This window comes from Canis aureus, chromosome 31, assembly GCF_053574225.1.
Source record: "Canis aureus isolate CA01 chromosome 31, VMU_Caureus_v.1.0, whole genome shotgun sequence".
In the NCBI taxonomy this organism is placed as follows: Eukaryota; Metazoa; Chordata; class Mammalia; order Carnivora; family Canidae; genus Canis; species Canis aureus.
The window spans coordinates 37,116,843-37,131,750 of record NC_135641.1 but is presented as its reverse complement, the minus strand read 5'-3'; the positions used below and the strand labels follow the sequence as shown (position 1 = coordinate 37,131,750).

General features: G+C 36.0%; 1 protein-coding gene across 1 annotated transcript in view; it reads left to right on the top strand.

The window, feature by feature from the left end:
- Positions 1-14,908, top strand: part of WDR49 (WD repeat domain 49) — a 127,101-nt gene that overhangs the window by 38,152 nt on the left and 74,041 nt on the right. The window contains exons 6-7 of the mRNA XM_077879533.1: positions 483-631; positions 14,293-14,526. Coding sequence (XP_077735659.1) covers positions 483-631; positions 14,293-14,526 — 383 coding nt within the window. The remainder of the gene's footprint in view (positions 1-482; positions 632-14,292; positions 14,527-14,908) is intronic.

Sequence of the window (14,908 nt, the reverse complement as noted above, 5' to 3'; positions counted from 1 at the left end):
TTGCTGTTTGTGTGCTTGTAAATACTCAATTAGTTATGTGACAGTGGAAATAATTTTTTCCATCCACTCTCTTATTAATCTGGAAACTTTAAATATTGTCTTAGTCCTTTCTAATTCCTGGGATAACTGTAATTTGGTCTGCATTCCTAGATTGTGCTAGCCAGAGGGGGGAAACATTAGGACTGGGAAACGGGATTCTCTGCCCTCCTGGTTGGGCTACCAGTCGCCTCCTAAACAGGACTGTGTTGTCCCATCACCTCATGCACACTCCTTCCACGCTACCCCCTCCATTTCAACCATTTCCAGTGATAGAACTCATGCCCTTTTAGCTTGACATGGTCTTCCTTCCTTCAAGGCAGGGTGCAGTGGTTCTCAGAGGTTTTAACAACTTACAGATATGCAATATATACTCATTTCAAAAAAGAAAATTATTTGGGTCATTCATGTTCTAAAAACAAATTTTTTCCCCTTATTTTGATTAGCAACTGCTGGCATCAACAAAAAAGTTTGCCTTTGGAACCCTTATGTTGTCTCTAAGCCAGTTGGTGTCCTTTGGGGTCACTCAGCCAGTGTCATAGCTGTCCAATTCTTTGCTGCAAGAAAACAACTTTTCAGCTTCTCCAAAGATAAGGTAAGTAACAGTATATTTAATTTATTTAGTTTTGCCTTCTCAGTTCCTACCTAAATATATCTGTGGTCCTGAATTCCTCTGAGGGATGGTGTTGATTTTTAAAATACAGGTTGACTACTATGTCTTTGGAAATCTAAATTTGGAAAAGATATTTAGGGTCACTTAAGCATAGTCCTGGGCAACTGGGGAAAGTATCTCATTAAAAAAAAAAAAAACTCTTTAAAACCATATACGCATAGATTTAATCCTTAGAACTGCATTCTCACACATCTTGAAAGTTTTCAAAGTTCTCAATAATTCAATAGAAAAAAAAAACAAATAGAGACGAGGAAATGTTTCTCGGCAATGGTAAGATATGGAATAGGCACAGCTAATTTGCTGTCCTTTTGATGTCGAAGACACTTGGTAAGTTAGAAATCAAAGTTAATTTGAAGATGTTAAGTATATGAAAAATATTTCAATTATGTATATCAGTCCATTTCTATTTAGAGATATTGATGGGGTATTTTAAATATGGTGGGGGGAAAAAACATGGTACCAACTAGGCAGTCCACGTCGAGTCCTGACCACATTATTTTCTATCCATATCCCCTTAGGAAAATTTCTTAATCTCCAATAATCTTGTCATTTGTTTCTCTGTAAAACTTTCATTTTACATAATGCCCAATTCATAGATCCAAATAACCTGTGATAGATTTCAAGACCCTTGCTTGAGAAGAGAAGGATAGGCAATAGGCTTACTGGGGTCAGCCTCTGAGACTTTCAATGAATCTACTTTTTCCTTTATTCTAAAGTGATACATGTCTATGCAAAAATTAAACAGAAACCCATCCTCAACTCCTTAGCTTCACCCCACAAGTCCTGCCAAGCTTGCCCATTTTACCGTACCACCTATTGTGTAAATCTTCTCCCAATTCTGGTTGATTCTATCAGCAATATATGTTTATCAGCCTCTTGTCTCCCTCTCAGCTGCCACTGCTCTAATTCCAAATCTCATCTTCTTTTGCCCCCCCCCCCCATTTGCAAAGGTTTCCTAACCTGACTCCCTACTCTCAGATGGGTCTGACTTTAATCTGCCCCTACCCTGCTAGTGAAGTGGTTTGTAAAAACAAAGACAAAAACAAAAAAACACAACCCTTTTTTAGCACTTCATCTAATCCTCAGTCTAAATATCAACTCCAGAATTCTTAAGCTTTCGTACAAAGCGCCCCCACCCACCAAGTTTGTCAGCCCTATTTTATTTCCTGCTTTTCTCTTTCATGCATTTAATGCTCCATCCATGTCCCACCTTTGGCTGTTCCCACCGTGCTGCCTCATGGCTCTGCAGCACATTCTTCCTTCTGCCTTTGGTTCCCTCTCCTTGATGATCAAATGGCAAATGCCTGTTTATCCTCAAAGTTTCAAACTTTTTGGAGTTTTTCACACAGCCTAGGTGTTTCCTTCTTTGCACTCCAGTTGCACCTGTGTGTCTCTCATTAGAGCATGTATCCCGTTGTATCAAAATAGTCAAGTTTCCTTCCTTAATCAGGGGGGGTATCTTTTCAGCTTGTATCCTTGGTTTCCATCACAGCGCCTGACACCTTGTGGTGTCTGTTCAGTGCTTATTCGTTGATACCTTGAAGTGAAGACATGTTACTATGAATTTAGAGTACCAAAAAACTCAATCTGAAAACTTTTTAACTATCCAGTCACATTTAATGGTTTTGTTTTTGAGATCTTTGAGCACTTTCTTATAACTCCCAGTACTGAATTTAATGTAGTGGGCTTTGTACACACACGTTAGGTTGAGTCCTTAAAAACAAAGATTATTTGCTGAATTCATTTTTTTGTGTTTCCCAGGGCATAGCTCATATTAATGTACATGAAACACATGCTGACTATGACCTATAAAATAGTGTAACTACAACTAATTGGGGTTCATGAGGTTAAGGACTATATCTTTTTTGGATTGTGCCAAACAGGTCCTCAATAAATCTTAAGTGAATGAATCTTTATCAAACATAAGTATGAAAGAAATAACAGAGATTTTATCATTACAGAAGTCTATGAAAGTGTTGCCTGAAAAAAAAAGCCAATCTTAAAGTAGGTTAGGAAGTGCTTTATTCATCTTACTGAAGACTTTAACCTGGGAGATAGTATTTCAGGTTGTTCTGAAGAACTACTCCAGAGTTTGTTGGTTTTTCAGGGGATTATATGCAAAAGGGAGAAGGGTCTATGTACTTGCAGGTAGTTCTCCAAGGTGTAATTGCGTGTCACAAGGTGTAATTCGTTCGAGGGTAAAAATTAGGGTTTACTGATTTCCACATATACTTGTGAAAGACCGACCCCTTAGGTCATCTTAATACATTATGTTTCTATCATATCTGATTGTTCAAAAATATTGCCTCCATGCTTCTGCTTACCTGGTTTTCTGATTCTTGTTTTGGTTTCTCCTTGAGATCACTTGAGATGGTCACAGAAGGCTTCCATCAGTTACCCACTGCTGTTTTAGCACCCGAAAGCTTTTATAACTTTAAAAGCAAGTGGAAAAAAAAGTCGTTAGAGTCAGAATTGATAGTGTATAGATATCATCAATGTTAAGACTACCTAGCTTCTTCCAAAGCTGTTTTATCATTCTATTTTTGCTTTGACTTGTAAACTATTACATTATAATAAAGCTTGTCATGCTGTCTCTTACATTAGTCTAAATCATTTCACTTTGATACAGGCATAATTATCTTAGTCTTTATGTCTTTACAACAGACAACAGGGCTTTCTGCTATCAGGTTAAGCCTTTGCTTTATTGCTGTACAATTCTTTTAGATGTTTTATGGGGCTGGGGTTAAGTTAAGGAATAGAGAAAATGAAAGAACACGTCTTTTTTTTTTTTTTTTCAAAGAGCCTTTGAATGAATTATATTTTGGTCAATGAGTTGCTCTATCAGAGAATTTCAGACCAAAGCATTTTAGATCTAAATAATTTCTTCCAAAGACTGAGACTTAAGTTGTTTTTTGGAAGACTGCTCTATTATCATTCTGCGGTGATGATTAAATAAGTTTTTCCCTATAGAATTTGATATTATGCCAAATAATAGTCCAATCACACATCGCTTTGGACTCCTAAGCTTTGACTGATGACAAGGCTCTGCTGGAGTCAATAACTTGCAGATTTGGAGGAGGAATTACCATGGGGAGCAAAAGGAATTTCAAAGCCTTTGGGAGATCTTTCTGCTGAGGATGACATTGTAACCGGTGAGCCTGATTAGGCTCTTCAATCGCTCCTAACTCTTCTCTTCCAGGCTGTTCACCCTGATTTGTCCACCAGAATCAGATCACTTTGTACCTTGATCCTTCATTGAAGGTTCTGTTTTTTCCCCAGAGCCTGATTGCAACATTGTAGCCCCAAAGTTGGTAAGGAAAAAACAAAGGGAGACTTTCCTATGGTGACTACATCTTACCTCTTTGTCCTCCCTTTCTTTCTGCAGACACTTCCTCCTCAAATTCCCGCTCATCATCCAGAAACAAAGTCATTTTCATTTTGTTTAAACTACACAAATAAATGGGTTAATGCCCTTCCATAAAAGTTGCAAATGAGGAAGCATGTAGTTCAAAAAGGTGAATATTCCTTTTGTTCACTTCCCCTTCAAATCAATTCCTCTCCCAAGAAATAGTGATGTTTAACGCTTATGAATATTGTCTCACAATTTTTATTGTAATATACAGTTGACCTTGAATAACATGGGGGTTAGGGGCACACAGTCGAAAAGTCATGTATAATTTTTGACTCTTCAGAGATTTAACTTTCAATAGCCTACTGTTGACTAGGAGCCTTATTGATAACATAAATAGTTGGTTAACACATATTTTGTATATTTTCTGTATTATATACTAATTCTTACAATAAAGTGAGGTGGAGGGATCCCTGGGTGGCACAGCAGTTTGGTGCCTGCCTTTGGCCCAGGGCGCGATCCTGAAGACCCGGGATCGAATCCCACATCAGGCTCCCAGTGCATGGAGCCTGCTTCTCCCTCTGCCTGTGTCTCTGCCTCTCTCTCTCTCTCTGTGTGACTATCATAAATTTAAAAAAAAAATTAAAAAAAAAATAAAGTGAGGTGGAAAAAAGACAATGCGAAGAAAATCATAAGGAAGAGAAAATACATATATAGTACTGTATTTATAAAAATATTCACATATAAGTGGCCCAGCACAGTTCAAGGCCATGTTGTTCAAGGGTCAACTGATTATATAATATATGTATATAATAACATATTACAATACATTATATGGACCATCCTATGTATGTATCCCAATACAAGGTAGTATTTATTATTAGTTTAGTTTTTATGTAAGTGGTAACACACAAGACATACTTTTCTGCAACTTGGTTTTACCTAAATAATAGCTCCTGGAGATGTTTCTTTGTGATGTTACATAGACCTGAGTTTTTACCTGCTGCACAGTAATTCATAGTATGGATAGGTATAACTTAATGATTAATCACCTGTTGATTATAAAAGATATATCTATTTTTTTCTTTATAAATCATCTTTCTCACACACACACACACACACACACACACACATCTTTAAGATCTCATGTGTTAATTTCTTTGTCATAAATTCTTAGAGATAAGTTCCTAGAAGTGATGCTATTAGGTCAACAGGGATTTACTTCTTAAAGGACCTTTTTAGTCATTGCTGATTTAGATCTAGAAACACTATACACGTTGGTATACTCATTAGAGGTGTGTAAAGGTGCCTGTTTCTCCACAGTCTTGTCAATAATGGATACTTTAATGTGCTCATTATTTTTGTTAATCTTATGGACAAAAAATTAGGATGAGTTTTTTTCTCAGATTTATTTATATTCACTTATTCTTTGTGCATTATTGAATCATGTCCTTTATCTTTTATTTTTTAAAAGACTTATTTATTTATTCATGAGAGACACAGAGAGAGACAGAGACACAGGCAGAGGGAGGAGAAGCAGGTTCAAGCAGGGAGCCCAATGCGGAACTCCATCCCTGGACTCTAGGATCTCTTCCTGAGCCTAAGGCAGACGTTTAACCGCTGAGCCACCCAGGCATCCCATGCCCTTTATCTTATTAACTCTGTCTTTTTCTTATTGATTCGTAGTAGTTTGAATATATTTTGATTATCTTTTATTATAGATGCAAATATTTTACTTGTTTAAAGTATATAGCTTTTAACTTTGTTTATATTCTTTTTCTCATTCAAAAGTTTTAAATTTTTATGCATTTGAGTCTAAGAAATGGTTTTCTTTATGGCTATAGATTTTGTGTCTAGCTTAGGAATGTCTTCCATACTTCATATTTATAAAATTATTCTCCTTTATTTCTAATAGTTTTTCTGTTGTTGAAGATAGTTTGCATCTACCATTGCAGTGTATTTTGTGTTTTTTCTACAAATGGATATCCAAGATTATTTTTTGGATGATTTGTCTCTCACTGTTTTGAAATGCCATTGTTATCACCATTTGAATTACCATATATATACACACACACACGTGTGTGTGTGTGTGTGTGTGTGTGTGTATGAATTTGTTTCTGGGTGCTTTCTTTCCATCAGTCTACTTGTCTTTTCCTACATAATACACCATTTAACTTGCATAACTTTATTGTATATTTTGATACATGGTAGGGCATTTTCTAATTTTTGTTTTCCTTTTTTCAATTTTAACTATCTTCTGCATTTTATCCTTCCGAGTAAATTTTAGGATCAATATTCATGTTTCATAAAAAGAACATATTAGTATTTAGGTTGAAATTTCATTGACTATGATGATATTTGACATCTTTAAAATACTGAGGAACCACACCCTGTATTTCTTCATTTATTCATTCTTTTAGCTGTCTTTTAGAAAAATTTCATGCACAAATTTCTTTCCCATCCTATGTTTAGGTTTTCCCTACTTTTTATTTTAGAAGATACCTTATCATATTCTTGACTTTAATGTGAGTGTTTCTAATGGGAGGCTTTACTTTCTATATAACCCATTCAAGAGTTTTTATTTTTAATACAGTTTTTTTCTAAAACATTTTTTTAACTGCCTGGTAATTTGGAATAGTCTTTTAATGCTTGCTCATTTTAGAGATTTTGACTTTGGGCTCTTTAGTTTCAATTTCATTATTATCTGTTCCTTATCTAATAATTGCAATATTTGGAGTCCTTAGGTAACTAACTCAAATATTTGCTCCTCTGGGGGCTCTCTTTCATGGTGACTTGTTTCCTTTTTATGTTGTTTATCTTTTATTGTTACCTCATTTTTCGCTGTTGCTAAACCATAGATATTCTGAGGAACTAAACCGAAGATGCTTTCCTTCAGAGATTTTTGTCTGTTTCTGAAAGTAAACGTGAGGGAAACTGCTGTCCTGAGGCGACTATTCTTTTTTCTTGCCCAGTAACTGCACCTTGCTGATGGTCCAAGGCTTAGGCTCCTGGTTGTAGTCTCTTCATTTATGCCTACTGTTCACTGTTTCCATTTTAAGTTTTTTCTTCTTCCTGCTTTTTTTTTTTTTTTAACCTGTGGAGATTGTCCCCACTCTCTGAAGACCCAGCAAGGCAGCAGAAATTATGTTTTATTCAAAGTTGTGTTTCTTTATTTTTTTTTAAATTTTTTATTTATTTATGATAGTCACACACACACACACACACAGAGAGAGAGAGAGAGAGAGAGAGGCAGAGACACAGGCAGAGGGAGAAGCAGGCTCCGTGCAGGAAGCCCGATGTGGGACTCGATTCCGGGTCTCCAGGATCACACCCTGGGCTGAAGGCAGCACCAAACCGCTGAGCCACCAGGCATCCCCAAAGTTGTGTTTCTTTAAAGCAGAAAGGCTCCCTATGAAAACCTAGTCTGCAATGGTACTTGAACCAGAATTCCCTTGTTCTAGCTGGTTTCCACTTATTTCCTTCAAAGCTGTGATTAGTATAAATCTCAAGTGGAAAGAAAGAAAAAGAAAGAAAGAAAGAAAGAAAGAAAGAAAGAAAGAAAAGAAAGAAACAAAGTTTTTCCATTTACTTTGTAAAATAAAATAGGAATGGTGATCTTTGAAAAGCAAAATTAGAAAAAGTTTTATGAAGACTAAGACAAATTCTGTTAAGTTTTTCAGTGTTTGGTGAGTAATGATAATGGCAAAAAAATCGGTTTAATAGAAATGTTTTTGATTTCCCAAGTAAACTTTTGTTCTGAAAAACGAAAGCACCTAAAGTAAAATGTTGGTATTAATTAAGTCTATTAAACTTGAGTTTATTATACTGAAATTTGTTATACTTGAATGAGGGCATCAATGAGATTTTTGCAGAACGATTCATAGTGTTAGAAAATGTTTTGAATTTTTCAAGGTCAGTGATATACAGACAATAGAAATCTGAGTCTTAGAGCCATTTAGCTTCTCTAATTCTTGTTGAAAAGAATATAAAAAGCAAACAGGGAGAGAAGAATATGGTTATGGTAACAATTTAAAGACGTTTAGCACAAGAGAAGATTTTAATTTCCAGCCAACATTTTAGGTTTGACTACAGTTCTAGAAAAAAGAATTGGTAAAAATACTTTTTAAAAGGAAGCTTTGTTCTATGACTTTATGATAAAAACATTATCTGAGCTATATAGCAGAATACTTTTGCTTGCATATATCGTATCAAACAAAATCGCCTTTAAGCATTCACTGATGATGCTGTTGTGGATTATCCAAGGGCTTAAATTCTAAGTAAATAGACTTGTTAATACATAAAGGAGTATTCAGGAGACCCAGTTCCATCAGTTCCCGTTATCCTATCATCTGCAAGTAGGCTATCCATTTTTGTGGATTACCCCAGCGAGCTGAAGCTGCTTCACTGCTGTCCTCAAAATCCCCCAGTGATATATACTTCCTCTCTCTTTTATTTCATTTTATATCTGGCTGTTACAGGATGGTAGGAGTTAGTAGTAAATGTTTGATGGAACCAAACAGGTCTCACTTTGATAGTCATCTGAGTCTATTTTCTACTTTTCCCTTACTTTTATATCATTATTAGGACATCATGAATCTTTTTTTCCCTCCTACTTTGAATGAAACTTGGACATGTTGCCAATATGTAAATAATGATGAGTTGGTTTTAAAAAGTGCACTGAAAGCAGTTTCTTTATCCACATATCTATCCATGTACCCACCCATCCATGAAGTTACTTGTTTACAAATATACTTATAGGACAAAAGCCAGTTTTATGTATTTATTTTCTTATTGTTCAGTACATTTTTCTATTTCTATGTGAAATGATTCTATCTCTTGAAGGAGCAGGAAAAAATTCTTCAGCAAAATTCGACTGCAAACACAGTGGTGTCCTAAATTTCTTTAGTCCAGGCTTCACAGTGCGCCTTATTAAGTTTGTCTGTTGTTTTAGAATCTATAGATGATGGGTTGAGTAACTTCTGTACATTCGAGACAGGATTGACCGAATTGCAGAACTGGCAGGCGTCCCTTTCGGAGAAAGGTGAGGAAGTGGGCAGGTAAAATCACATACCTAGGCTGACAGATCTGAGTAATATTGAAATGAGGATCCAGGTGTCTGGTCTCAGGCCATTGATTTTTAGTTCTTATGTATATGAATAATCCTGCATTATTAAATAGCTAGCAGATAGAACAAGGTAAAGATTAAACAAAAATATCTGTCCTCATCATCATGTGAATAGCTAAATCTTGTCTTGATATTAAATCATACGCTTAGGTACTTATTCCTCCTAATATAAAAATGCTGATGAAATAGAAAACCCTAAACAGGGGCACCTGGGTGGTTCAGTGGTTGAGCGTCTGCCTTCGGCTCAAGTCGTGTCCTGGGGTCCTGGGATCGAGTCCCATATGGGGCTCTCTGCAAGGAGTTTGGTTCTCCCTCTGCCTGTGTCTCTGCTTCTCTCTGTGTGTCTCTCATGAATAAATAAAATCTTAAAACAAAAGAAAAAAGAACGCCCCCAAACATGCCATTTCAAGAACTAGACTTAGGAAGGCTGAGCGTGGATAGACATCACAAATTCTCAGGTATCATGATGAAAACAGAGCATACAGTTTAGATCAAAATTTGTGGAAGATAATAAATTAAAAAGTATCAATTGTTCAGTTGTGATTTTTAAGCTTAGATGTTCGTCAATTTATTTTTTCTATTAAGAAGAAAGAAAACTTCTCTAGGAAATCTAGATGAAAATTGTTATTAAATATATACTTCTCTCTGAACTGTGGCCTAATTCTATCCCAGAAGTCAACTTAAACATAAAAGAGAAGAACTCATGCTTCTCAAATACTAACTAGATATTTAAGTTACATTTTCTCAAAGGACTTGATTAATAAAACTGAATTAATGTGAGATATTTTCCACGATTAAAAGGATAAAGACTGATTAAGAAAGAAGGGGAATACAGTTACCCGGTTTACAGCTAAGCCACACGATATTACTGATTAAGCTGAGAGAGAGAATTCTTGTTCAAGGATATTAGCATTGACCTTAAAACCATGTAGAGAAGTCAAGGTACAACGCAAAGGAAATGCTTGGGAAATTAAAAAAAAAATACTAATGCCTGAGCCCCATTAAAGATTCTGATTTAATAGGCCTGGCAAAAAGGCCCAAACAGGTGATTTCTAAGGCACCAGAGGTGTTTCTAATGTCAGGGTTAAGAACCACTCATATAGAATGTGGTAGTATTGAAAAAATTGAAAAACATATGGGAGGTCACATACCGTGATATGATTTCTAGGCAAATGCCGGAACACCGTTCTGTGCATTGATGTTAATTTCTCCATGTTGCTTTGATGCTCATCAGAGAGGAAAATTAGAGAATTAAAGACAGAAGGGGACTTACTGGGATGAGGGATTGTTAATTAAGAGAAGGTTAAGGGTTCTTCGAAGGAATAAGGGAAAGCAGAACAATAGAACATACTTTTAAGAAAAAGTAACGATTATGCACATTTTGATAAAAACCTATTTCTAGTTTTAATTGCTAATAGCAAGAACTAACCTATCATAGACTAGTGGTTATTGCTCATCTATTTTTAATTTTTCGTTTAATTTATGTGGCTATATGTCAATGAAATATTAAAGGCAACATAAATTATTTGAACTATACAGTAGAAAATGATTCTGTGGAAATTATGGTCCACTAATACTATTAAGTTATTATTAATCTATATTCAATATGTCTCAGATTATTATTCTGACATGAAGTTAGTTTCTACCTTTTAGAAGGGAGTGCATACTAAACAAGACAGGATTCTGAACAATGCGAGTATGGCTATTATAAGCAATATGAGTGTTTGAAAATGATTTAGATGTATCTAATCCTGTGGCTTTAACATTCCAAAAAAGTTTATTAATTCTATTTTTATTTGGGACAATTGAAAAATATTTGCAAGACTTGGCTCTTACAGAATTTATATTTTTGAGGATAACATATTCTGGAGACTTTCTAAAATGTTTTAAGTAAAAACAATTTAGTAATGTTTAAGAACCAGAATAAGTTCTTCCATAAAAAATTCTTGCCAAAAACACCCCAGTTTACTTCATGGGTATATATTCTTGGGGTTAGAAGGATTGGTAATGCTGTTTACTGGCAGGGGTCGACTAGGTCATTTTAAGTTTGTTATAATTGTTGTAGATGGAGAGGTTATCCTAAACATCAAACATAATTATTTCTACAAGATGTTTGAAAAAGTTTCATTAAGTGTCATTGTGGATTGTTTGATATCTGCAATTGGGTGATTAACCATGTAGAAGTGAGGCACATTTTTCTGGAGTTCTGTATTCTTGGACTTTATCATAGCTATTGAGCTCTATCAATGAGCTAGATAAAGACATAGTCATTATGTGAGCCACAGTCTTCAACAAATTCCCAAAATAGTTATTGAAACTCTACTATGTCTCATGAGATATGTGGACAAATCAGGAAGGAACCGTCAATATCATTGAATTAGGATTCAAAATGATATTGTCATACTTTGTCTACTTTTGAATCAAAAGTAGAAAAAAATCCTAGTCTTGGTTTAATTATGGCATTTTTGAAGGTAGGATGGTAGACATCTGGCTTGATTATTTGTTCACAGGATTAAGATTTAGAGTTTTGCACAGTTGGAACCTCAAGGTAAGCAAAATTCATGATGGAGTGACTTAATCATAATGCAAAAAATAAGTGGTTTGAAGAAGTCATAGAACCCCTAACAATGGTTAGAATACACCCGAAATATTGACCCATTCTGAGCACCATGCTTAACATGGGTCCTTGAGGACCTTCAAGTGTTCATCTTACATTTTGATGAGTAGGAAGATATTGTTTTAAATTGATAATGCAGTAATTAGTGTATAAGTATTTTATTGTAACGGATCACAACTAATAGGCCTATAAAAAAAAGTTTAGATTGAGAGGAATAAAAAGGGAGAAAAAAATGTAAGTAACCTCTTTTCTTTCAAAGAAGAGAATCATTTGATCAATGTATATGTTATGTATATTAGAGAGATTGTATTACTTTTCAATTGCTAATGTGGCAATATGTACACATGTACATACACACATACACACGTACACATACTGCTATTATTTGATGTTATGGAGAAACCTATAACTCAGGAAGGTTAAAGAAGGCTGTCTCCAAATAAATAAAAATAATTAAAAAAAGGCTGTCTCTGAGGAGTAGGGCTTGGGATTGAGAGGGGTGGGTTGAGAATGGAGCCCTCCAGGACTATTGGATTTTATTTTATTTATTTTTTATTTTTTTGACTATTGGATTTTAGACCATGGACATATCCAACTATGGTTTTAAAAGTAAGAAACACTTGAAAGATGATCCTCCCCTGGAGAGAACATGCAAACAGAGTGAGAGAATTGAGAGCTTGCCATGGTGGAGTGAGTTCTGATGGTGAGATGAAGGAACTGGGATCATTTACCCTGGACCAGAGGTAGAAGAAGAGGAAAAGAGAGTAGAACCAAAAGGCAGAAGAATATGTCTTTGGCTAGCCATACTTAATTACCATAGGGATTTCTATCTTGTGCATTCCCAAGATCTGCACATAGTATGAGAGCTGTGTCTATGTACCCAAAGAAATTACATAGAAAATCATGTGTGTGTGTGTGTGTGTGTGTGTGTGTGTGTGTGTACACATTTAGGAAGAGGGGGTAGACCATCATTTTGGAATATTTTATTTTCCCAAAAGAGTGTATGATTTAAAATACAGTAAGAACTACAGGGCAGTCTGCCTTCTAGACTAATAAATGCTCATTTAATCAGGGACTACTTTTTATAGATAATTGAGAAATAATTCTTACATTGGATAAGATAGACTAGTTTATTTGAAAGAACCTCTTCTGCTCTTAGGTCTTAATATTTGGGCAATGAAAAAATAATAGAATGCATTTAATAATAAAAATATTTATTGAACAGTTATTACATGCTGGTCATCATGCTACATGCTTGACATGGGGTCTGGTTCAGTCTTCATAGTGCTGGATGGAATAGGTACTACATCAAAACCTCAGAGAGACAAACTCGCTAGAGATTGCCCTATGTTAAGGGACAGAACCAAGATTAGAACTCAAAACATCTAGCCTAGAGCTTGCCCCTAGCATCTTTGGAGGGATTTCGCACTGTCTGGATTTGGCTCTCCCTCGCGGGCCCATGTTAATTTTGTACCATGACTGATAGTGGCAACACGTGCACCTGCAGAGCAGTTCTTCCTATTTTCTTCAGTGCTTGTCTCATTCCATCCGCATGTCATTTTTGTGTCTTGGTTGCCTGCGTTTGAATAAGAATCTAATGTCTAAACTTTATTTGAGCTTGGTTTCACTTAATACCAAGTCTTTTTATTTCACACAGACATAAATATATATGTATACATGTAATATGTATATAATATATTTTTATATGATGTAGTTATATAGGAATGTGTTTATGTAATATATGTTAACTATATAGAGAGTATAATATATGATGTTACGTATATTAGAGAGATTGTATTACTTTTCGATTGCTAATGTGGCAATAACTACAAACCCAGTGGCTTAAAACCACACAGATATATCTGTGTTCTGTAGGCTAGAATTCCAGTATGGGGCTCACTGGGCTAAACTCAAGGTGTTGGCAGAGCACCTTCTTTCTGGAAGCTCTGGGGGAAAATCCCTTTCTTTGCCTTTTCCACCTTCATTGGGTCATGGCCCCCTTCCTCCAACTTCAAAGCCAGCAATACTAGATAGGGTCCTTCTCACATCCCATCAGTCTGATCTCCCTTCAGATTACGTTGGACTCACCCGTATCATCCAGGGTAATCTCTCCATCTCGGAGTCCTTAATGTATCACATCTGGAACAACCTTTTGCCCTGCAAAATAACCGATTCACACACTCCAGGGATGAGGATGTGGACATTTGGGGGGAGTATTATTTCATCTACCACGAGCACTGGCTAGAGACAGCACTCTTCAGGCGACTGAGACAAAACACAATCCTTCCCTGGGGAAGATTACAAGTGAGAAGACTTTTAAATGGGTAAGGGAAATACAAAAAAAGTATGTGCCATGACGAAAGTATGAACAATTATAGCACCGTGGAGGACCCAACTATCTGCCTGGGGTTGAGAGCGAACTAGAACGATTTTGGCTAAAAATCTACAATTATTCTTGACATGTTCATATGACTTGATCACTTTATATCCAGGTTTTGAGACTCTGGGATATTCAGCACCAGCTGTCCATCCAGAGGATAGCTTGTCCTTTCCCCAAAAGCCAGGACTTCAGATGTGTCTTCCACTTTGATGAGGCCCATGGACGGCTTTTCATCTCCTTTAATAATCAGCTCGCATTGTTGGCAATGAAGAGCGAGGCCAGGAGAAGGGCGAAGAGCCACAAGAAAGCAGTCACCTGCGTTCTTTACAATTCCGTCTTGAAACAGGTAATGATGCTTTTCTGTCCCTCTCCTGACAACTCCCTGTGTCTAGAGGCTCATTTCCTTAATTTGATCCAAGGCAACTGAGGAAGAATGTAGAAAAAAAAATTGTGGGGAAGAAATGATTGAAGAGCTGTGTGCTTTTCTGCAATAATGTGTGTTCAGGTGGATTTGAAGCGTGATTTCGTTTTCAGCCAGTGACCACAGCAGCACAGACAGTTATAGGGAATTACAATCTTCCAGCTAAAACAAACAAAACGTAATGCAATTGAACTTCTGTTTGTTACTCGCTGGTTTGGGTCGTGATGCCAAATGCAAGCAAACCTGGTTGTAAAATTCTATTTTATGAACACCATCCTCCTGTATCCCTGTGGAAAGTTCTGAAATA